Raw genomic sequence first — 25195 nt, 5'->3', positions numbered from 1 at the left:
AACAATGTGGAATATTCATGGGTATAACAATTAAGCAAAATTGGTGACGAAATTAAGAGGTAAAAATAAGATTTAAACTATAAAATTTAAAAACACAATATATACTGAATAGCAACTATATACATACATACATATATATATATATATAAATTCAACAATGGTGGAAAATCGAACTAAAGTTGCCCATGGACCCCGATTTTAGTGGCGTACAGTTTTAACTCTAAAAAATTTATTTTTAATATGCAATCTATATTAATTTATTAAAGATATATCTATGTGCTGAAACCACACATGTCAAACACAAGTACTGAGTGTATGAATATTGGGTGACAAGATAATATATCAAAAATTTTAAACAGTTGTGAGTTTGAGCATAGTCTTATAGCCTTAGTTGATTTAGGTATATAGCCTTAATCCAAGAAGCTGAAGATTAACAGTATTGCATTTTAAATTCAACAATTCTTTCTAATCGAGGTCAAACAAAACTTGTAATTTAACTTATAGTAAAAGTCAAAAAAAGAAAAATATAACTAATAAATAAATGTTATATACCTATTAAATAAATTAAAATACTTCATTTATATTAGATTAATTCAATATTTGTGAATATGACAAATTTTTTACTAGATTCTTCTTTTTTCTTCCTTCGTTTGGTTTCTCTTCATTCGCAACTTTCGTCGTTTTCTTTCCTTTTGGAAGATAACGATTCTCCTATCTTTGAACAAGCTTCTTTTTATTCATTTTTAATACTTGAAGAAATAGTTAAGAATTTGAAACAAAAAGATGATAAATACTTATTTTGAATTAAAATGCTACAAGCAAATAGAAAGTCATAATACAAATGGTTGACTTTCCTTCTTTAGTCATAATACAAATTGAAGATTTCTTTGGTCTTAAAATAGACGAGAGAGTTTAAATGTAGTTGTGTTTCTCTGATATAAAATAGAATCAATAGACATTTTTCTTTTATGAATAAAAGAACATGAAAACTAAAATATCAGCGAAAACAATATTAAAAATTTCAGGAGGCCAATCTTCCAATCAGGAAACTTTATGATGAACTTTCAAAGCCAATTGTGCGGGGAAGAAACTAAGAAGCGCGTATATATATATATATATAATAAATGTCTAATTAATTGTTATAGTACTCATTTTAAGTTGAATTAAAGTAGATGAGGAGGTGTGAATTATGATTTAGATAGCGAAAGTGAAGAGAAGAATAAAGATTTAATTATCATTAGGTTTTTTCTTTTATCTTTTTCTATTTTTAATCTATCTTATTTTGTGAATTGCTAGTTTAGTGTATTTTCGTATCTGGAAGGGCTTCACATATCTAAAAATCTAAAAACACATAGTAATCTAGACATCTCGAGCTGTATCTATTTTGCATCCCACCAAATTGTACAATAGTAATTTGCCGTGTAGCAAATTTACTCTACTTTTATTTTAAAATATTTTAATTTTTTTTGTTTGAATAATGAAGGTGACATCTTAAATATAAGTATTGTTGTTTTATCAAACTAAGCATAACATAATTGGCATAAGTTTCAACCTCGAAGTTAGGTGTTGATTTCCCTTCCCCATATTATCAAATTAAAAAAAAAGGGAATATATCCTGTTTTTTATGTAGTTATCCATTTTTAGATTGTAATGCTATTAGTTTGGGCATGGTTGCTATTTATGCTCATCTTTTTTTCCTTTTATATTTAAAAGATGTTAGTTATATTATTTTGAACAAACTCTTCTCCCTATGTGATCGGGCGATCGGTTAGTTGGTTTTCTTGAGGCGACTAAACGTTGATTTTCAGGTCCGGACGGTTTAACTCTTCCTTTATAATTTCACTTCCTCATTTTTCTTCTCTCCGTTTCTTACTTACGTTCATACACATATTCTCAATTTCCATATACCGCTGCAGCAAAATTAGTAGAGAGGAAATCATGAGCACAAGATCAATGGTGCTAAGCGAAAATCAAAAGCTGTTTCTCTCCCTAATCAAGGAATACACGACTGAAAAACAGCAAGAAGGTATTTCTATGCAAGAACCATGTTAAATCCCTAGAAAATGTTCTTTTCATAATGCTTCCACTTATACTATATTCCGATCAGATTTTTTTTTTTTTGTTCCAGAAAAGTGATTTTCTTGTTGAATATTCGCGTTTTAGTAGAATTTATCTTGATTAGGAGGTTTTTTCTATGCAACAACAAACGTTAAAATCATAATTCTAGCAATTATTACTGTATTTGATCAGACTGGTTTCTGATTAAATATTGACGACTTTAGCCGATTTTAGGTTGATAACGAGGTATTTATATGCAAGAACAATGTTGAATCCCTGGAAAATTTTATAAATCGAAATGCTAGCAATTATTACTTTATTCAACCAGACTTATTTCCTGAAGGTAATCGTATGATTGAGTTTTTGCGTTTGTACCAGAATTTATATGGATAATAACTGTGTAGCAGAATTTATCAAGAAACTTGATCATGCAATTTTTTAATTCCTTCGTTTCTTGAAAATAGAGCAAAGAATTGTTGTTTTGAAGAAGAGAATTGAAGAACTGCAATCTGAGCTTGAAGCCACCAATGTGGAACTCGAAAATGTCAAGCATGCCAAAGAAACCACTGAACAGGAACTTAAAGGCTGTGAAGTTGAATTGTCTCTGAATGATACTTCAATTCAGACTCTCGAGGTTTTATTTCTATTTCTCTTACATTTCACTTTTACAATTGCGTTACATTTCACTTTCACAATTACTCCAGGCAAGGATTTCTGTGCTACAAGGTGAAATTGCATCTGTTGGATCTGAATTGGACTCTCTCAAGGTGCTGAGTTGATACTTAGAGTTCCTTATTTATTAAATTGCATCTTACTTTTCTATTCTCACATTCTCTTTATTTTCTTGAAAACATACTGGGATGTAATACTGCCGTTGGACCATAAATAAAGTGTGAAGAAAATGTCACAAGGTTCAAAATCGTCTCTCTTTTGTGATTTACATTCTATTACTAAGAAATAAATTCTTCTATTCCAGTGAAGTGTAATTCTACTGTGAAAATGATGTGATCTTATTGGCCATGCAGGGACCAAGTTATCAATCGCTTGTTTGACCTTAACAAAAAAATCAGGTCTGTTTTCTATATTAATGCAAGCAACTTGCACTGTGAACGCATGCATATATGCTTCCCTTTTCCCGTCTTATCAATGTTGACTTTGGACTTGACAATTTTCAACTTGGACTTGGTTGGAAACTGTTCTCAAAATAATATTCTGTTTTTATTTTTGAAAGTTGCTTCTATTTAACTAATCCTGGATGACTGTAAAGGTCATGTTACTACGTACATTGAAATTACTATTTAAACATTCAAATTTTCAGGAGTAAGAACGATACATTTGCTCTAAATACAGGTTGAAACAAACCAAGAGAAAATAAGAGTACGCAGACTTAAAAGAATAATTATTTAAATACATTCTCACTAAAATTTTTATTTTGAAAAAGTGAACTGTTTAGGAGACAAATCTAAAACAGGCTGTCTAGTATCATCCACCTAAGCTCTGGAGTTCGTTGCCAATATTGTGTCACCAATAACAAATAACAAGCTGTCGTATTTTGCAAGCTAAATTAAGCACATCCTATTCTAAATTTCGCTTCTTCATTTACCTTTTCTTTCCTTGCTTTGTATCTCAGTGGTTGTCCAGTCAGATATTCTTAACCCTAATACCATTGTTATGATCATTATTGACCTGTGTTTGGGCTATGTATCATTCTTTCTGTAATAAAATAAGCTGTTACTCATTACATGACAAATTCGACACATTTTTTTCTCGTGGACTCGTATGTGAACACATTAGGACAATTTGTCCTTGAATAGATAATAGGTTCCTATTTAATAATTTTGGAATTCGATGTTCCTTTGTATTTTTCTTCATGTAACACAGGAAATTTCAAGAGCAGCTGTACAAGAAAAATGTTGAGTCTGTTCGAAATGCTACAGGTGAATCAATAGTTTCTGTTCCAGCATTATGACCATTTTAACTTCCCATTTTTTACATCCAGTCAATCACTAAACATGACACCTGAACTGGCTTCGTGAGCAACTTCTTGCTTTATATTCTTTCTTTACTTCAAATTACTTTCTACCTCGCGTGTATTTCAAATACTATGCTTTGGTTTATGCAAAATCGAATGGCTTGGACTCCTTGCAGAAGAATCCCATGAACCTGAGGAAGATAATACCAAAACTTCTTCCCAATCTCTTGAGGAAAGGCTTATCAAATTAATAACTCAAATATCCCATGGAGACGATGACTGCCTAACAGAAGAAAAATTTCTAATTGAGGTGAAAAATTCTTCCAAATATTAGGAAACCTAATATTTTATTGCCCGTGTATTAAGCTTTAAATTTGGCCTGCTGACAAATCGCCATCAGTCGAAATCAAGAAAATAAAGACGGAAGCTGTAAATCAAGATCTAGTAGAATCCCTATCTTTATCTCAATAGAGGAAATCATTTTTCAATAGGTTTCCATATATCCTGCATTAATTTAAATTCATCCTGTGATCCCTCTCTCTTTCAGTAAAACTGTATTCTTAAATGATACTATGGAATAATCGAGCTTGCAGAATCGGCGAACGATGATTTATCTAGAGAAAAGGAGGGCTTCAATGGCGATGATGGTGAAAGGAACAGAAGAATTGGAAGCTTTGGCTAAATATCCTTAATTGATTATTTTAATTTATGAAATATGGCCTAATAACATTTAAGTGCTAAATTTTCTTCGTGCTATTGATTTTCGGAATACTTTATCTGGAATCTTCCTATATAGTAATATTAGTAAATTTACAGATTTGCTGTTAATGTAAATGGTCTAAATGATTAAGTTCCCTTTCCTGAATCACTAAAAGTAATGCCTAGGAGAATTGATGAGATCATATAAGCTGTATTTAGCTCTGAATATATCTATTAATAATCTTTCACCAACTTTGGGCACTTTGACCATCAATAAGCAGAATTCTGGATTTGAAGTGACATATGGTCATATCAGTGAAGAATTGCTGAAAAGTTGCATTTGCCCTTACTGTTTCAAAGACAACGCGGAGGCCTTGGACAACATTCCTCAGGTAAATGAGGCCAATTGAATTTTTCTAAGAAGTAACAATTGTTTTGTACTGTAGCATCTTAGATATGTACTCAAATGTCGTGTGTGCATCCACTGGTTTCTGCATAATTGACATGAATATTGTAGTTCTCGATTTTGCACTAGCATGATAAATAAAATTAGCAGGTAAACTTCAGAGCAAACGTATTAGGTACTCACCATTCTAATTTCCCAGCGTGTCAAATTGTTTGCATGACTATCTTTTGTTCTTCTCTATTTTGTCCACATTTATATTCACAAATTCAATGAAACCCAGATGCACGGTGTAGATTTTTTTTTCTTAAAAAATGTTGAAGTGAACTTGAAAGAGACCAAAATAATTCAAGTCACTTCATCTCCGTACATACCCAGCCTGCAGTCATAAAACCCGAGCTCCCAGTAACTTTCTTAACATGTAATTGTTCAGTCATAAAATCCTTTCTCCCAGTAACTTTCTTACCCCTGTAATTGTTCTATATGTTTGTTCTATGAATTTCGCAAGCATGGTGACGATGCTTCCCTATCCCTTACCATCAATGCGGCCAAGGTAGATTTTGATACTTCATTAGTTTCCCCCTTCACCTGCATCATCAAGGTTGTTTTCAAGATCACATGTACATATCTCCATGGATTTATAATCTGAAAACCGAATTTGATTCTATCAAGGTCTGTTTGATAATGATTCTATTTCTAGATTTTTGTTTCTTTTATTAAGTTTAATTTTGACAGTTCTCTAGGGTACAGTGTTTGTTTGCTAATGAAAACTTACCATCTGTTTGGGAGAAGGTATGGAGGGAAGAAATTTGCTGAGGGCAATAACTCTTGGATTTGTAGATTCCAGCAGCTGAATCTGTGCTAAAAATTGGGCAGAGACTGGCCTGTGATCAGAAAACTTACTCTCACTTCTGAAATAGGAGAGTTGCCTCACTCCTTTTCCATACCATAGAATTCTGTCACACCTACCAAAAGTAAAATAAATTCAGTCAACTACTTGCCATGCTTTAACCTCTCTCTCTCAGATTTTTCTTCCATTTCTTGGAAGTTACTCCAAAATTCTAGGAGGAACCCTCCAGTCTAGAACATCATTATGGTTTTAAAGAGATGAGAGAGAGTAAATAACTTGCATTCATTAAATTTCCTCTCTGTTTTTCTTCTATTACTTGGAAATTAGATTGATACTCAAGGACCCTCTACTCTATTATTTCATCTCATGAAGGTAAGAGGCAGAGAAGAGAGAGCTTAAAGAATCTCTCTGTTTCTCTATTATTTCATCTCATGAAGGTAAGACTTCATGGACCCTCTACCCTAAAACTTCACAAGCTTTTACATAACGGGGGGGGGGGAGAGAGAGAGAGAGAGAGTAAAATGTGTTTGGATGAAATTAAATAGGTACCATGCTGGAGTTCTTTGCTTCTCTCCTATCCTTCTTAGAGGACCACCTGAATAGCGATTACAATTTGATGAAGAATACTTGTAAGTAGGAGCAAACTCTATATTCCCTTCTCTCCATCCTTGAAATACTCCACCAGCTTCCTGTTCTTTCCGTAGCTGATCAAACCCTTGCAATGCTTCCCAGTCTTGTTTCTTTATCAACTGCCTCGCAAAACTGTCCTCTAAATACAGCCTATAGTTCAGATCCCCAAACCAAAATATTTGACTGTTCCACATCACACAAATCCAAATTTTACGTCAATTTTAACTTTTCATCATAAAGCACTATTGCTTCCCTATTCTATAACCACATATCTATCTCTGCATTCAGTTAACTACTTTACTTTTTGTATCCTATCTTTCCAAAAGTAAATTCTTTCTAAAAAGGCCTTTTATTTATTTATTTTATTACTTTTCTCATATTTTCCACTGTTACCTGCATTCTATTTCTAAAACCTTTAATTTGATATTATAATTTGATTGTAGTTTTACCTAATTAACTTGTCAAACTGATTAAATAGGAAATTTAAAGTTAAATTATCAATTTACTCTCCGTGCTTTGTGTCATATCTCAATTTTGGTCATTGTAATTTTACAAGTTTTCATTTTTGTCTCTATGGTCAAATCTCACAAATTGTGTATTCTTAGAGACAATTTGTGAGATTTAATCTCGCTGTTAGAAATTAAATTAATAACTTTATAGACCTAATAAAAATTAATTCCTAGTTAAAGAAAAATTAATTCTAAACTACGGGGACAAATGGGTAATTTAATCTAAAATTTAACTAACTATGCCTAAACTTAAATCTCTCTATTCCAACATTGCCTTAAATCTGAAGAAAATTATGTTGGGCGTACAACGACTGTGTACAATCACTGTAACATTGGCCTTTTTCATTTAATAGCTACGACAAAGAAATTAAAAACACCCACTTACTCATGTCCTAAGATGGTGAGAGGAGGAGGATGTGGATTCGGATAGTCATCATCTTTAGGCGTTCTGGCAAAAAAAGTTCGCCGGAATATCTCCGACACCTGGTGGTTCCTCCGCCGCTCGTCCCCCTTTTTCTCTCCGGAAGCCAAATGAGCCGCCACGAAGCAAAAACTTGTTCCTTCAATTGACATACTCACCGAAACTGACCCTTTATTCCCTAAATAACCCATTATTCCACATGCCACTGAACATACTTTCACATTCGATATGTAATATTTCCTCACCAAATCTCTTCTAATCCATACGCTTATAAACACTCCCACCATCTTCTTGCTTGCCAACAACACGTATCTGCTCCCTCCCATTACCCCATTCGCCGGAATTCTCCCCGGGAAATTATTCGGAGTTTTATCTCCGCCGGCGAAACTCATCGGTCTGTTGGGGTCTGTGTGTCTTGCGTAGTCTTCGTCGCCGGTGGCTGTGTCCACCATCATTGGTGTTAGCCATGGGCATCCATATTTGTCGTTTAGAATTTTTCCGATCAATAAGTTCCAGTTTGTTGCTTTGGTTGTGTCCTCTGCTCCGACCACTGTTCTTGTTTTTAACGGTACAATCTCTTGAAACCTTCCCTCCAAAACAAAGAAAAAAAACCCAGTTTGAAATTTAGTGCCTAATTGTTGAAAAAGAGTTCTGTTTTTCCTTTTTTTTTTCTTCTTTTTGGATCTAAACGTACCCAAGAACGTATAAATCTGCAGCATCTTTGAGGTTGAGCCAATCGTCTAAATCAACGGCCAAACTTCCGATGGGCGATCTTCCGGCGACATTCCAAGTACCCACAAAGATTCTGATTCAATTGAGGAAAATCGATTCCATATTGTAAGTTCACAAAGAGAAAACGAAATGGATCGTAGAGAAATTATGACTGAACTTTTTATTTCTTTGGCCACCTTAATTCATTGGTAAATTTGCATGGACCCATATCAACCGACCGAGAAAGGACCTTCTGCAGAAAGTTTTCACTTTCGTAGTCATCTGCATCTGCAACAAAAAACCCAAAAAGAAAAGAAAAAAAAAATTCCCCCACGTAAGTTAAAAAGGAAAATTAACTGAAATTAAATCAAGAAATATACGAAAAATGGACCTGAAATTTCATTGTTGGGATAACATGGGTCAGGTTTCTTGTGCTTTCCAGCAGTGAACCAGTACTTGCGGAACCTACTGGATTTGGACTTCTGGTTCTCCCCTTCCATTATTTTGGAGAAGAAATTATTTGGTATGGTTCAAGTTTATATAATCTGATCATATAATCACAATTAATATTGTTCTCCATACAAAAGCGCTTAATAATTCTCAAAAGCGCTTTATGGTAACAATAATTTCTTCCCCTTTCCTCTGACTTTGACCCCCTCCTCTTCTAAACTTCAATGAGGACCAATAATTCTTTACAAACCATCGTGCTTACCGCCCATTTCTATGCAGCAGAGAGAGAGAGAGAGAGGAGATTTTAATTTTGAAAAGGAACCCAATTGGGGTTCAACAAAGAAACTGCAGGCGGCAACTTCGAGAGAGAGAGAGAGAGAGAGAGAGAGAGAGAGAGAGAGAGGGTAGAAGTCAAAGATGGTTAGGAGAGAGAAAGTTTTAGGGAGAGACAGTAATAGTGTATATTTGATGGGGTGTAGATAGAGGGAAAGACAGCGAGTAGTGAAAGGAACCTTAAAGAGATATAAGCCTCACAATGTGTTTATCTAGCTATCATGTAATATTAGAAGGAAAAAAAAGGATTGATTAAATATTATAGGTAGCTGTTAGGTAGTGGGAGTCACGTCTGTCTTGTTGATTATTTTTCCTTTTAATAACGTGACATATACTTGTTTATTTATGTGTTCTCATTCATTCATGTGTCTCCTATGCCAAATAATCATCTTTTTTCTTTTAATTATTATTATTATTATTCATTTCCTAATTTCCCTCTCTATTGACATCCAAGTTTTTGCTTGTCTCAGTAATGCCTCACATCTCTTTTGGAAGATTCCATGTCATTCCAAGGTTTTCTTGTAACTAGTATTTGCACTCGAGTTTGAAATGTAGGGAGCATGAGAAAGGGAAGAACCTTAGTTTTTTTTTTTTTTAGTAGTTGTAATGCTTGTAGTTTCCTGGTATTGAGTTTTGCAAACCTTTTATACAATTCATGTGGATTTTAGCAACTTGAATATTACGTATTTGGTATGATCATAAAATTCGTAATTTCAGATAAAGAATTTTGAATACCAAACCTAGGCTAATTAACTTATCAACTTTTAAGGTCATGCTCGGATTGATTAGAGAAAATAATGTTTTTCAAAAAAGTCATTTTTATTTAAACTTTTTTTTTTCTATTGGGGAGTTGTGTGTAAATTTATGATTAAGTGCTGGATGCTTGAATTTGTTTAGTTGTATATTATTTATAGATTTTGTAATTTGTAAAAAGTTAGCCGAGAATAATGAGAATTTTTTAGATTGAATTAGTAAACTTTCAGTGGAGCATCCCCATTTTTAAAAAACCGTGATTTATTTTGGAAAAGACTAAACCAAAAAACAAAACATCCCTCCCTACTTTCCTCCCTATTTTGTTTTTAAAAAGCATTTATTTTGAGTCAACTAAACATTCATTTTAGATGAGAAAAGACTACAAAAGTAGACATATGCTTCTAGACTAACACTTCACTTTTTATTTGGAAAGATTTTAATCAAAATTGTAAAATTTTCAATCTCATCAAATTCAGCCTTTAAACTCGATGAATGCATTGCTATATAATTTTTACATCTTATTTTACTTCTCTTTCCACACTCAATTTATATTAAAATTTATGTAAAAATTTTTCAAATTCACTCATTTAACAAATTTTATGATAACTTTGAATGATGTTAAAGGAACATAGAAATGTCAACTAATAATCTATCATAATGTTGCTTTTGTTTTTTTTTTTTTTTTTGAAGTGCACAAATTTTAGTGTTGTGTTTTTGTTTTTTAATTTATCAAATGCATGTGACAACATCATCTTTAATAATTATTCAAATGAAGACATAACGATAGATTAATATTTATCAATGTCTAGTTAAATTGAAAACTAAGGGAAAAAAATGGACTCACCATCGTATTAAGAATAAAAAGAAAGAAAAGAAGATATTTTACCCAAATTGGATGGATGAATAATTTACCAATCACCAAAAGTTGGTGAAGTAGGTCCTTAATCAAATAATCTATTCCTTTCTCCATTATGATATGTGTATGGTAATGGAAAAAGTTGTGATCTTATGGAGTTGCAAGCTATCAAGAACAGTACAATAATAGTCCGGTCAAGCATGTTATTCATAAGCACTTTTTGACCTTAATTAATTTATCTATATTTAATTGTAGTGGTTGGAAGTTTGGATATTTAAGAATAGTAAAATAATGTAGGTATAAGGTTGTTTTTTTTTATTAAAATGTTTTCTATTTCCTACCCATCCTCGTGAATTCATAATAAAATAGTCTATACTCTAAACACAGACTATTATAATCCAAATAAAATAATATGCACCCAAAAACAGGTTATTATAATTTACATATTATAATAATCAACTCAATGTCTCAAACTTCTCTAAAAATTATCATTCATCCACTTGCAAATGTTTTATTTATCTCTAAACCTCCCATAAACAACTATTCTTATTATAATTTCTTTTTGTTATTAATCATTTCACAACCATTCTAATTAGTTTGGAATTTGCTAACACCTAAACATATTACATGAAGTTTTCAAATATTTATTTGGATAAATATTTACTAGAATTAGTCAAGTAAATATAAGATGTATAGCAATGTTAAATTTAAACTAAAATTTCTCCAAAAATAAAAATAAAATAAAATAAAAGAATGAACAGTTCATTAAAGTTTAACTGCAAAGAGTAAAATGGTAGTTTATTATCCGTTCAAAGACTAACGAGGAAAATCAAAAGGTTTAAGAAACTTTTAGATCAATGTAACCCATAAGCACATGATTAACAATATCACATGTTAGTTTCTTTTATGGCCAAATAATCATTTTTAAAGTAACACAATATCACATGTTAATTGCAATTATATTCTTAAACTTTTAATTGTAAAAATTAACTACTTATACAATTTTAAAATTGGACCTTTAAACTCAAACAATTATAGAAATTGTAACAATTATATAAATCTGAGCATTCAACTTTTATTATTTAATGGTCGAATTTCTACAACTAATGTAAGTTCGAGAGTCCAATTTTAATAAGTAGAAGTTTGAGAGCTCAATTTTTATAATTGAAAGTTTGAGGGTATAATTGAAACTACAACCATACTAAGATGGTTTTTGCAATTTTTCCTTTATTTGTAATGTATGCAATTTTTTTATGTATACTTTTTGGTTAAAGCTTACAATTTGCTTTTGGTTTGAGACATACAAGGTGAAAAATCATTTTTGACTTTAGGGGCTGATTGACTAGAGAAAAATGTATTTTTTTTTTAAAAAATTTTTTTTTTTTTTTTTTTTTTTTTTTGAAAATGACTTATTTTCAAAATTAAATATTTGAAAAGTTAAATAAAACATACCTTAAATTTGTTAAGTTGGTATCAATTTTAACTCTAAACTTGTAGTTTCATCAAAGAGCAATGATTAGGTGTAGCCTAGGCTGCACCTAACAACCATGCTACCTTCTTCTTTATCACACAAAAAAATTATCACGTGACAATATTTTATTGGGTATAACTTGAGATGCATAGAGAATGGGTGCTTCTGAGCTGCACCCAAGTTTTTTCGTTCATCAAATACTTGATCAATGAAATGATGATAGTTCAATGAAAGAGAAAGGTAATGTCCAAACTTCTAAGAAATCCATAGAAAATTGTAGTTTTCTCACGTAGATAACTGTTTTAATTTTCACGAATTCACTCAATATTATGATGTATATTTATCATCAACCAATTTTTTCATTCATATGTTGATGCATAGCGGTCTAAATTGAACCTTTTTAAATAACATTGGCTAAATTCAAAAAGTATTCAAATATTAACAACTCAAATATACATGTGTTGTGTAGCAAAAGAAATTAAAAAAAAAAAAAAAATCAACTTTTTGTAAGAAAAGTGGAAGATTTTTTTCGGGTAAAAAATTCGAACCAAAATCTCAACCTAATTTTTAATTAGCTGAATTCATATGAAGTTTCGTTTTTTAGTTAATCAATTGAGAGATGTGAGGGTTCGTATCATCAATTGAGATAGAAATTAATGTCTTATATATCGAACTAAGTTGGCAAAAGATCGATCGTATTTTTTAAAAAAAACAATGAAAATGATAGATTTGTTTGGTTGGTTAATAACTAAATAATAATATCCGTACTGTTTCCAAATTGCCATTTGTATTCGAATGTATGGTTTTATTTCCTAATCACCAAATAGTGACTTCAATTGTGTCCCAAAAATGTCTACATCTCATCTCTCTCTCTAAATTTGTTTCATAGTCTTTTCATTTCTATACTGAGTTCTCATAAATTAAGGGATACTAGAGATCATATTTTTAAATAGTTTTATGTTTTTTTGATGTATTCAAGTATTTAATTTAAAAAGTAAGTCATTTTAAAAAAAATGGAAATATTTGACAACTACTCCGAATAGCTTTTTATGTATATTTTAATAAATTTTTTATCAAAAATATTTAATTAAATATGAGTTTTTTTAAAAACATTTTTTTTCTCAAGTCAATTCAAACGGACTTTTAATCCTTAATTTTTCCTTAAAAAACATGTATAAGGAAAGGTCAGAATCGTGTTTGTTGTAATATAAAAGATAACACAGAAAAATTGGCCTCGGATTGAAAGTAGTAAATAGTAATGAAGAATATTTTGCAAATCTGAAAATAATTTTGTTGATAAATAATACTCATTCAAATTGTAAAGGCGAATAATTCCAATCTCCCTTATAGAATTGGGAAAAAAAAAAAAAAAATTCAATTTATGGGACCAAGTACAAATTTTCCATTCATTTTCTCATTAAATTTATTTTGGACTGATTATCCAGCATTCCAATCAGAAAATTAATTGAATTGAATATGTAATATGGATCTAAGGTTCAATGTGTCCCTCTATATTGAACTCAAAATAAATAAATAAATAAATAAATAAATAATAGTGTCCTCTACATTGAATTGACCCCCCATGACCCATCTATACAACTAATGGACATGACTAATCAACCAACAGCAAAAGAATTTTCACACACTTGTTTGATTATTCATTTACCAAATGGTCAAAAATGTTAGTAACCATTTAGATTTTAGCTTATAATCTAAATCATAAGAGTCTGTTTGAGTGAATATATTTGTTTTCTTCTTCATCGAGTATTCTTCAGATAAATTGAAGCTTTATGAGGTTGGTTGGTGACTTCTCCAAAGAATAATATCTGATTATATGGATAATATTTCAATGCTATGGTAAAATTTTTGTTATTAATTACAAATGGTTCACAAAAATTTTAATAAAATATTAAAAGTAAGGTTAAAATACTATTTTTAATTTGTGAACTTTGATATTTATTTTACTTTTATCTGTATAATTTCAATTTTACTTTCAATAAATTTGTTTTTAAATAAAGAAAAAAAAATCTTTAAATAGTTTTCTCCAAATATAATTATAAAAATTGACTTAAAAAGTACAATGAAAATTATGATTACAACCATTGAAAAATGAAAGAAGTAGATAGTTGAAGGACCATATTAGTATTTTAACCTAAAAATAATCAACCTTGAAAATTTCAAATTGTTTTAGTTCAACCAAATGTGAAGGTGATGAAGAATTGAAGTACAAGATGAAAACAAATAGAAGTTCAACAAATACAATCCTCCAATCATTAAGCACCCATTATTTCTTCAGATGTTATTTCAAATAGGACATTTATTCAAATAAAAATAAAATTAAAGGAAAAAAAAAAACACACACACACAAAACACACACAACCCCAAATTCCTCAATAATCAAAACACTCATCCAAGATCTCCGGAAAGGAGCCCTTAATCTCAAAATCCTGCTCCAACAAAGCATCCACAAACGAATCGAAAGACGAATCAGAAGAAGACCCTTCACATCGTTGCGAAAAGGCTTCAATCCCATTGCTCTGCTCCGAAGAAGCAGCCAAATGGAACATTGCTTCACCGCCATTGATGGAAGAAGATGAACAAGACGAGGTTGTCGGTCGTTCATTGAAAACGTGTGGTTTTTTTGGGGTCTGAAACTGAAATTGCTGTCCCAAATTGGTCCCTGAAGAAAATGGTTGCTGGGTTTTGGCCATTGTTGTTGTTGGAGTTAAGGTTTTGTTGAAGGGACCAATCAGGGGTTTTGGTGTAGTTGGGAGGCTGCTTATAGATCGATAGTCAAAGAAGATCTGGGAAAAGGGTTTGTGAGTTATCGGGTCAATTCCCATTTTTGAAAGCTTTTTTCTCAGCTTTGTGTTCCAGTAATTCTTCACATCATTGTCTGTTCTTCCTGGGAGTTGCTTTGCTATTACAGACCACCTGCACTACATCAATGGAGATAAAAAGAAAGAGAGATTGTGTGTTATTCATCTTCAAGTACTCAATAGTATGCTATGTTTTCTCCCTGTAATAGCTTGGATTGCACCAATTTGTCTCCAAGATAAAGAGGATGTATTCCTTAAGTTTGGAAAGTTTTGCATAGAGACGACCTGATTTATATAATCTATGTTTCGTTAATGAACATCAGAGAAGATCATTGGTATATAAGTACAGACATTATCCATTTACATGAGATCATTATCATACCATTGTAGAGATATATGAAACAATTCATTGTTCTGACAGTGGATTCGTAAGACAAGTTTCGGAAATTTAAACCAAGTTAGGCAAATCCACAAAAAATTCCGATTAAACGGTGAACTCAACTTCAAAGGCTTAACTCATAAGTCAAATGTCCTTAAAGGATGAGGCAAGGGAAGTGAGTTAAGGACCTGCTTCCAATGGCTTGATGGAGTTTGATAATGAGGTCTTCTTCTTGAGCAGTGAAGCTGTCATGCCTGAGATCAGGCCTAAGGTAATTAGTCCATCTCAGTCTACAACTTTTCCCACATCTATTCAAACCTGTTGAAAAGGAGCCAAATGGTATATTTATCCAAAGGCCTTTTTTGTTAAACTACAAAAGAAACAAGACAAAAAGAAGAAACATATAGAAAGAAAGAAAGAAAGAAACGAGACCTGCTTTCTTGGGAACCAGAGTCCAATTGCCAACTCCATGGTTGGAAACATAAGCAAGGATTTTGGCATCTTCTTCTGCAGTCCAAAGCCCTTTTTTAACATTGGACTTATCACAACAAGGAGGTTTCCCCATCTTGTAACAATGGTGATGAAAGGGAGATTAAGGGCAGAAATTATATTATGTAATGGTGATGCAATTAGAAGTTAAACTTTTAGTACAGTTTTTTTTTCTTTTTTAAGAAGGGGAAAGTGAATGTTTATGAAGTGATCTTAAGGCAAGAAATGCATGGAAACTTGGCTCCCAATTAACAATTACTGCATGATTGTTTTCATCACTCTCATGAGGTTGGCCCCAAGTGCATTCTATCGAAGGCTCAAAGTGGGTGATTCTTTGATTATGGACTTAATTACAATTAAAAAATATGGTAAATAGTTTTTTTAAAACTTATATGTGGGGATGAACAGGAAGGCAATGGGAAACAAGCTCTTTAGGCCGATTGATGATACGGTGATCGCAAAACTAAAAAGATTGTTATAACAAGCTATTTAAAAAATTAAGAATGTCATTAATCACAAGTAGAAAGCTCTAGATCAATCTAGTTTTTGTACAAAGTATAGGTCATAATAAAACAAGCTAAACTAAATCACTTGGTAGTCAAATGTAAATGCACACTGAGCTTAATATCCTAAAACTAATGGACTATTTAGCCTTGTAAGAAGGCATCAACCCTAGCATTGGCAGAGGAACTCAAGAACTTCATGCAAAGAGGAGCTTTGACACCGGCCAGGGCCAATATGGCTGCTGGAACACCCCACAATGATTCGCCACAGATAAGTCCTGAAGCCACGGCTGGGGCATACTCACCGGCCTTGACTTTGTTCTTCCTTTGCCATATGAAAAGAATCAAGCTTCCAACACACATGTCGATGGCAAAATAAGCACCGAGGTAAAATGGAATCGCCATACACATTGGACTTGGTATGAAACGATAGATGCGGTGTTTGGTTTCGTACTTCTGGAGCACATCCCGAATGATGTTGATGACAACAGCACCAACGAAAAAGCAAATGGCAAGGGTGAGGCAGTTTTTGGGGAGGGAAGAGACACCCTCAACACCAAGTAGAGCAATGCCACGGTACATTAGACCATATGGTGCAGGGTACGAGCCATCAGGGTCTCCAACATTGTAAGCTTTGAAGAAGAACCAAAAGACAAGGGGCGACAAAATGCAGCCAATGGCAGTGCCACAAACTTGGCTGACAAACATTGAGCGAGGAGAAGTTAAAGTCAAGTAACCTGTCTTGAAGTCTTGCATAAGATCAGAAGCAGTAGCAACAATGCTCATCATGACACCACAGGAGGCAAGACCAGCAATAACACCTCCATTGCCAAGGCCAACCCAAGCACTAAAGATGATAATAGCAAATTTACCATAGTTTGATGCAAGAGACCAGTCAGTGAGCCCACAGCCATAGGCATTACAGAAGGCCAAAACAGGGGCAATTGCATATGCAACCAAAATGTGGTACCATTTCAACTGATGAAAGATTAAAGGAACTGTGATTACAGATATGGCTGCAAGTACAACATAACCAACCATTGCTACCCAGTTGGGGATTTGGTCTTTCAAGAAGTACTCAGATCTTCGTTGAGCGTCATAGTCAGTAACTTCCATTGATGAATCAATATTTTCATTACTAGACCTCTTCTTGGCTAGGCTGTAGAATGTTTGAAAAAGCATGAAGAAAACATGGTAAAGACCATCACCAAGCATCATAGCAATGGCAATAAAAACCCTATAGCCTTGAATGCCATGAAGACTGCTAGCAGATAAAGAAGCACTGTACCAATCACCTTTCTTTAACTCAATTAAGGGCCACATGATGCCCCATGAAATAATAGCTCCAAAAAGAAGAGACAAATTAACCATGAAAGGACAGATCATTCCTACACCAACATATGTAGCTGAGAAATCAAAATAAAACCTCTTTGCATAGGCTTGAAGACCAAAAGTGGGGAAGCTGGAAAATCCACAACCATCAGCAGCAGTAAAGAACCACTGGAACAGAGCAAATACAAAGCTGCAACAGAAGGTCTTAAAAAGGACAGCAACTTGTTTCTTAGCCAACTTAGCTCCTTTAGGTGTGTGAAAGCTATTAATGAGATATGCAGTTGCAGTTCCACTTGGATATGGTAATTTGTATTTCAGAATCATCATTTTTCTAAGAGGCACAATAGAGAATAACCCAACAAAACTAACAATAAAGAGAAAGCCCATCATCCAACCTACAGAAAGCCTCTTGATATTAATTGGAATGCTACCTTCTTCTGCTTGAGCAGCAATTTTGGCACTCATTCCCAGAAGATAACTAGCTGTTCCACTGCTAAATGCAATCCCAGAGGATGCGACAACGCAAGTTTGAATCACAGTGTTTTCCTGTCGAGTGAAGGGTTGTTTCATAAGACCAAAGTGATTCAGAATCGAAGTGTAACCTTTCAAAATCGCAAATCCGAGAAGCCCAGCAGCGACATTAAGGGAAGGAATAACCCCAGTGGTGAGATTGAGTTTACAGACGATGAAATTGAAGACGATGCTAAGAATAAAGCTCGTAAAAATAGCCCTAAAAGTTATCTGATCCCGCCATGAAGGAACTTCCAAATTTCTAAAAGCTTCTTCCACCATAACCCTCTCTGTATTGATTGATTCGCCCTCGTTTCCATTATTGCTTGGATCTTTCTCCATTTTTTCCCCCTATCAGTTTCAGTGATTTTTATCTCTCTTTTTCTCTCAGATTGTTGCTATTTCTTGGTACTGTGAAGAGGGGAAGAGGCGAAAGGGGAAATTTATAGTGAGGGAAAGTGAAATTTGAAAAGAAGTAGGAAAGGAATTGGAATCCCAAAGGGAGTCGAATTTCTTGATTGTTTCCCAATTCTTTTGGGTTTTGGATATATATATATATATATATTTTTTCTTTTTAAAAAAAGAGGGAATTCATAAAATTTGATTGAATTTTTTGCATGAAATTTTGCATGGAGAGAGACCCTTCATGCTGACGTGGGAGTCCGTAAGTGGTCAAAATTCTTTGGGAAAAGCAAATAACTTTAAAAATTTGGAGAAATTTTTTACGATATCCTAATATGAATACGCCATGTCAACATCCATTTACAAATGCATTAAAAAAAAATCTATTTTTAAATAGTAATACTTTATGTGTATCTCATATATTACTCATCTTTATGTATCTCACTTTAATCATATATATATATAAATAATTAAAATATTTTAAAAAACAAGTAAGAAGAATTTGACACATAACAAATTGTGATTAGATAATTTATTAGGATGTACAAAGATAGATATTGGGATGCATTTAAGTATTTTTCATTGAAAGATGAGAAGAGTTCATGCCCTCGGAAAATTTAGTTGGATATTTACGATGAAAAAAGTGAAACATTTGAATATTGAAACATAAAAAATGAATTTAATTATGTAAATTAAATTAATGGTCAGAAACTTTCAAATTGGATTGAAACTTCAAATTAAATGATGTTTTATGTACAACTTTAACATATATGAAAGTTAAATTTGTAGTTTCTTCAATTTGAATGAGTTTTATTTGGTTTTTGTTAAGTAACAACTCAATTGAGTTAAATTTGACAAATGTTTAAATTCGTTTTATTTATTTGATTTTTTTTTTTTTTTTTGTATTTTGGAGAGTTACTAAGTCGTTAGCCTATAAATAACAATTTGTTTCTTCAATTGTAGTATCCAATTCTAAATTAAAAAGTTCTCTTGCTTGCTTTCTTTCTTTCTTTAGATATTCATGTTTTGGCTCGTATATTAATCTATTTTGTAGGCAAACATTATTCTTAAATGCTACGAGGTAGTATGAAAAATATCTTTTCCCCCTCTCTATAGTACTAGACATTTTCTCAATTAGTTGAAATGAGAGCTCAGAAATTATGAAGCATGTATACTTAATTTTTAACACTTCTTGGACATACAAATGGAGTATAGCTCAATTAGCATATGACTATATGAGTGTATTCGTAATCTTGTTTGTGGTTCAAATTCTCCTATATTCATTTGTAGACACACGAAAAAAAAAACTTGTTGGACGTGTAGTGTATTTGTTAAACTTTTATAAAATATAGGGACCATTACGAACCTTGAATTAAAGTATGTATTAAATCTTTTATGGTTAAAATATCATTTTGATTCATGTGCTTTAAAGCTTGTTTAGTTTTAGTTTTTATATTTTTAAATGTCTAACTTTTTTTTTTGAATAGATAATATTATTATACAACAACAGGAGGATCTCACAGCCCGAGATCAAGACACCACACCAAATAAAGCAACAACAAAGACCGAGCTCTTAATAGAACCAAAGAACAAAAGCCATAGCAAAAGAAAACAAAATAATTGTCCAGAGAAACAGTCACGAAACAAAACAAACCCACAAACCAAGGGCAACACCCAAAGAAAACAAAAGACCGAACACAATAAGGAAGAAATAACAGTAATAAAAACTAGAGAAGACCAAAAAGCTCAATCTGCCAGGAAAAGCTCAACCTGCTAGGAAACAACATAAGCACGAACCATAAAGACAATAAGATGGAATAAAGCAGATGCCGTCCTTGGACGACCTCTATGCAGCCGAAGATTCCTCTTCTGCCAGATATAATAATCAAAACTCGTCAAGATTGATTCTAAGCTAGTATTTACATTCTCTTGAGACAAAAAAAAAAAAAGAAGTACATCCTTACACAAATCAACCAACAAAACTTGCCCATTGGATTCGGATTACGTCAATCTCTCCTTGGGTATATGCATTTTTTGTATTGAACTAGAAAAAGAAAAAAAAAAGATAAACTCAACATAAGTTTACATCATTTATTAAATTAAAGCTAGTATATAAAAAAATAAATAATTTAAGTACGAGACTAGTAATGGGAGTAGTAGGATTATACACTATTTTGTGTATATACTTTTGCACATAGTACCCGCATCCTATAGAATCTAATTGACGGGGGCACTGCATATAAAGAAGTTGAAAACAATTATTCTTATGTTCAAATGAACATAAATTGTTAAAAAATGAATGCAAATTTACCTTTACAGGTTTCCATTTTGGAGAAGACCGATGGTGTTAGAGATCGTGCTTGGCTTGCCATGTTTTCAATCCACTAAATAGTTTGAAAACATTAGTTAAACATAGATACTTCAATTAAGAGCTAAGAAAGTTCAATTACACTTACATATTTATAACTCTATGAAAATCCTCTTGAACTTTACTTCGAATAGAGTCCAAAACATAAACGCAATTTTCTTGTAGATTGATTACAATCAATATCTAATGATAACTATAATAAGCAACAATATTGAAATAGTAGTACGCATATAATACAAATTAAAAATAACTAAAGAACTTGTATTTACTTACCCTGTGTTATATGGAATAAGAACTAATTGGTCCAAATTAGCCAATTTTAGTTGGTTGGCTAAATTTCTGGATCGAATATCTTGAGACTTCACATATGACGATATTCTTGCTTGATCAATTATAAAAAAACTTCTTCGTAATATCACGACCACATTCATCCCAAAGATACCTAAACAAAGTAAAAATTATTTAAACATGAAACAAAATATAAATGAGTGAATCTAGATGAGTAATATTTACACAATATATGACAAAATACACATGTAACCTATTTCAACCATATTGCAATATTGGATCAAATCATCGCGGCCTAAATAAACAAATTTGTCTCTTCCAAATATATGCTCGTTCAAATTGATACGGATCATGTCTACATCACTCATGTTATACATGACATGTCCGTTCAAGAGTTTGATGGTACCATTGGTGTCCGTATATTTGGAGAGTGGCCGAAGCTCTTAATTATTGAATGGTCCTACCATAACCACAGTCACAAAAATTCAAGTAAATGAAAAATAATAAATAACCAAACTCATATACTGAAAAAGAGGCATACTTTTTTCTCGTCAACCATAATTACATGTTCACGAGGACATGTTACGAAGTTGCCCATTGCTTGATTTAAGGACTCTATTTTTCTCTTCATAGGAATTGGTATTGGCAATCTTCTCCCATGATAATGTCAATCAGTACTTTAACAGTTAAGCATGACACATCATCATCAAATGTTGGGGCTACTACAACAATATTATCTAGAGTTCCTATAGCCAAGTGCCATGGTGTCCCCTTAACAAATTTAAAAGAACTAATGTCATGCATGATTAAACACAAAATGATTAAAATTTAAAAGTCCCAACAAATAACTTACCTCTAAATCTTCTTTAGGCATCTTCTCAGTATCTTCTTCTTTAGATGCACTAAGTGCGACACTTCCAACAGATGATTTGGACTGATGAGATTGTTTGCTATGAGTTTTTTCTCTTGACACTTTACCATGTCAAACATTTTTTTCATTAGAGCCTCCTTCAATTTCTTGGCTCATTGTGGACTTTGGTTTTACTAATTTGAAATATTGGGAATGGGAAACAAAATCCCCTATTCCTCTAACACGTTCCCAATGTTCATCTGTACCCAATGCTTTGGTCAAAACATCTTCAGCTTCATAGACTTTAGCCAATTTATCCTGTAAAACATATTACAATTTTCACACAATATCTCATCACAAGTTTCAGACATTGTATATATGTCATCTTAAACTTTGTACAATATAAACTTACAATCCTGGCCCATTCTCGAGTGGCTTCATCAAAGTATTCATTATTTTTTCCTTTTCGTACTTCTTTCCATAAAGTTGCCTGATAAGAAGGATCACTCAATATATTCTACATGAACATACATATTTAATTAGCATAAACGTATTAGAATAAAAGATTTAATTTAAGTAAAAAAAATTACTATTCTTGGGCAAGATTCGCATAACCCTTCCAAGAAATGTGATGATTATATACACATTTCAACCTTCTTTCTTTTTTAAGACGATTGATTTCCTGTACAACAAATCTAGTTGAAGTTACCTATCAAAACAATGATAATATTGACATTTATTTAGAATAACTTACATCCCATTCTTCACTCAATCGTTCATTAACAAACGATGTCCATTGATCTTGATCTATATGAGAATATTGTTGGGGAGGAAATTACAAGACTGAGGGTTCATCTTTAAATGGAAGTATGAACTTTGAGTCAATATGGTATTGAAAGTCCGAAATTTCCTAGATGCAGATATGAGTATACCATGTTTCGACTTAGAGTCCACATCGAACGACATCAGCACAATGAAAAAAGTAGTAAATAATAAACTAATAAACTACCATGTACATGAATTAAAGTTTTAGAAAACATACCGCTACACAATCAAAAAGCTTATCTTTTAGATGGTTTGGAATTTTTTCCCAAGAATTATACGTTATAGGTATTTGTTGTCGAACACAAACTCCTATATAACTTTGCATCTTCTTTGCATCAAATCCAATCAGTTGTCCATGTTCATTATAATCAATGATCAACCGTTGTCCAGATGTTCTTATTTGTGCTAACTCAGACATAGTAGTTTGGCCACGTGAAATACTTATTTTGCTATTTTTTGTGGGATCGTATTTCTATCATCCTCACTACTACTTGATGAATTTTTCATGTTAATCTTAAAAAAAAAAAAAAAACATTACTCACATAATAAAACATATAATCTTAATATTTAAATACATATAACCATAGTAAATGACATACCATGTTTAGTACATTATTTATCAACTCATCCACCTTCACAATCATTTCTAATGTATGTGGATATTGTATCATCAATCTCAATTGATGTATCAACATTGAGCATTCTTTGCATACCTCCATAACCACACTCTTGTAGCATATCTCATATTTCATCTTCATAAAAATCATCTTCAAATGTTCGTTGTGGAGATGTTAAAACAATTAACCAACTCGAATTTGTAGGGTCTTTTACATAGAAGACTTGTTTTAATTGAGAGGCTAAAATAAATGGGTTTGATTTATGTTCAATACGATTGAGGTCCACAATAGTAAACCCAAACTTATTTGTTTTGACTCCATTTCTATTCTCAACCCAATTACATTTGAATAAAATAAATGATAATCGATGATAGTCAAGCTCCCATATTTCTTGTATTACACCATAAAAGGTCATATCTAACATGACAGGGCTTTTGTCCTTAGCACTAGAGACTTGCATTGTGGTAACCGTTATACTAACTCCACTATTTTGAACCCTCCTAATATCATCGCGAGTCTTTGTGTGATAGTAGTAACCATTGACCACGTAACAAGAATATTTTGCCACGGTTGGACAAGGTCCATTAGCTATCCATCTTAAAGAAGGTGATATGGAATTTTTGGGAACTTTGAGAGCTATTGCAACCTACGATATATTTTATAATAGTTCAGTAGTTAACATTTAATTATACATCAAATAATATGCCTCTAGAGATTACCCGTGTGGACAACCACCGATTGAATGTATGATTATGCTCTTCTTAAAGCCACTTTCTACTTTTACTTTTACCAGAATTGAGCTTAGACAAAATATCCATATGTTGCCTATTATAAATGACAAAGTTAGTAGATCATTGAATAATCAAGTAACCTAAAACGAGAATAAGATGGAGATCTATATACTCGACATAAGGAAGCACATCATTTAAATTTTGAATGACATAAAGATGAGCTTGATCCAACTCATCCTTACTCAATCTGATAAAAGAAGCAGCTGACAATGCTCTACAACATTTGAGTTCGCTTTCTTTATTGATGAGTTTAGCCCAATAGAATTAACACCAGATACAAATTCATAACAAAACTCTATAGTCTCTTTGACAATATAATTTTCTCCAACACATCCTTCTAGTCGATTTCTATACCGTACATAAGTTTTCAACACTTTCATGTATCGTTCAAAAGGATATATCCACCTCAAATAAATAGGTCCACAAAACTCAACTTCTTTTACGAGATGTACTATAAGGTGTACCATTATTGTGAAGAATGATGGTGGAAAATACTTCTCTAAGGCATAGAGTGAAAACTATATCCTCCTTACATACCTTTTAATTGAGATGAATCGATTTCCTTGCAAACAATAGCATTAAAGAAGAAGCATAGGCAAGTAATTGCAAGTTCTTACATGTTGGGTAAAATATCACGAATTGGCTACAGGTAATAATTGTTGGCATTAAGAAGTGATGGTCATGCGACTTAAGTCTGTAAAGTTTCAAATCTATGAGCAACACTAAAATTTGAATGTTCGATGAAAGCCTTCAGGTACTTTTATTTCTTGATAGTATCTTACAAAAGCTCAATTTCTCAGCTCGTGTTAATGTATAACATGCGGGAGGTAAAAAGACTTTTTTCTCTCCTACTTGAGGGGTTAACTCTAATCTATGTTCGATTCCACCAAATCTAATCGAGTTTTT

The 25195-nt window shown here is 32.3% G+C and overlaps 4 protein-coding genes across 6 annotated transcripts; 1 reads left to right on the top strand and 3 right to left on the bottom strand.

Moving 5' to 3' along the window:
• Positions 1–1656: 1656 nt before the first annotated feature.
• On the top strand, positions 1657–9720 carry LOC120091435. Of its 2 annotated transcripts, XM_039049459.1 has the most exons (11): positions 1657–1808; positions 1917–2026; positions 2523–2692; positions 2763–2825; positions 2950–2969; positions 3084–3128; positions 3940–3995; positions 4207–4340; positions 4624–4712; positions 5007–5121; positions 9507–9720. In XM_039049459.1, exons 2-11 carry the CDS (start codon positions 1939–1941, stop codon positions 9507–9509), a joined length of 783 nt encoding a protein of 260 aa, XP_038905387.1. In that variant the 5' UTR covers positions 1657–1808; positions 1917–1938; the 3' UTR covers positions 9510–9720. The 2 variants fall into 2 exon arrangements, with proteins under 2 accessions (XP_038905387.1, XP_038905386.1); XM_039049458.1 differs by lacking the exon at positions 9507–9720 and having other exon boundaries at positions 5007–5177.
• LOC120091434 (type IV inositol polyphosphate 5-phosphatase 7-like) lies at positions 5327–9107 on the bottom strand. Of its 2 annotated transcripts, none has more exons than XM_039049455.1 (7): positions 8645–9102; positions 8451–8541; positions 8237–8347; positions 7507–8127; positions 6532–6795; positions 5908–6097; positions 5327–5720 (listed from the first exon to the last, which is right to left on the bottom strand). In XM_039049455.1, the coding sequence occupies exons 1-7, from the start codon at positions 8751–8753 to the stop codon at positions 5625–5627; spliced, it is 1482 nt and encodes a 493-aa protein (XP_038905383.1). In that variant the 5' UTR covers positions 8754–9102; the 3' UTR covers positions 5327–5624. The 2 variants fall into 2 exon arrangements, with proteins under 2 accessions (XP_038905383.1, XP_038905385.1); XM_039049457.1 differs by having other exon boundaries at positions 5401–5720; positions 8451–8535; positions 8645–9107.
• Positions 9721–14413: 4693 nt separating the features above from the next.
• On the bottom strand, positions 14414–16020 carry LOC120091703 (transcription factor MYB35). Its single transcript, XM_039049815.1, has 3 exons — positions 15747–16020; positions 15503–15632; positions 14414–15050 (listed from the first exon to the last, which is right to left on the bottom strand). Exons 1-3 carry the CDS (start codon positions 15877–15879, stop codon positions 14507–14509), a joined length of 807 nt encoding a protein of 268 aa, XP_038905743.1. The 5' UTR covers positions 15880–16020; the 3' UTR covers positions 14414–14506.
• Positions 16021–16236: 216 nt separating this feature from the next.
• LOC120091609 (probable metal-nicotianamine transporter YSL7) lies at positions 16237–18636 on the bottom strand. Its single transcript, XM_039049713.1, has one exon. It carries the CDS (start codon positions 18488–18490, stop codon positions 16451–16453), a length of 2040 nt encoding a protein of 679 aa, XP_038905641.1. The 5' UTR covers positions 18491–18636; the 3' UTR covers positions 16237–16450.
• Positions 18637–25195: the final 6559 nt, after the last annotated feature.

This window comes from Benincasa hispida, chromosome 11 (genome assembly GCF_009727055.1).
Source record: "Benincasa hispida cultivar B227 chromosome 11, ASM972705v1, whole genome shotgun sequence".
Classification (NCBI taxonomy): Eukaryota; Viridiplantae; Streptophyta; class Magnoliopsida; order Cucurbitales; family Cucurbitaceae; genus Benincasa; species Benincasa hispida.
This window is presented reverse-complemented; position numbering and strand designations above follow the sequence as displayed.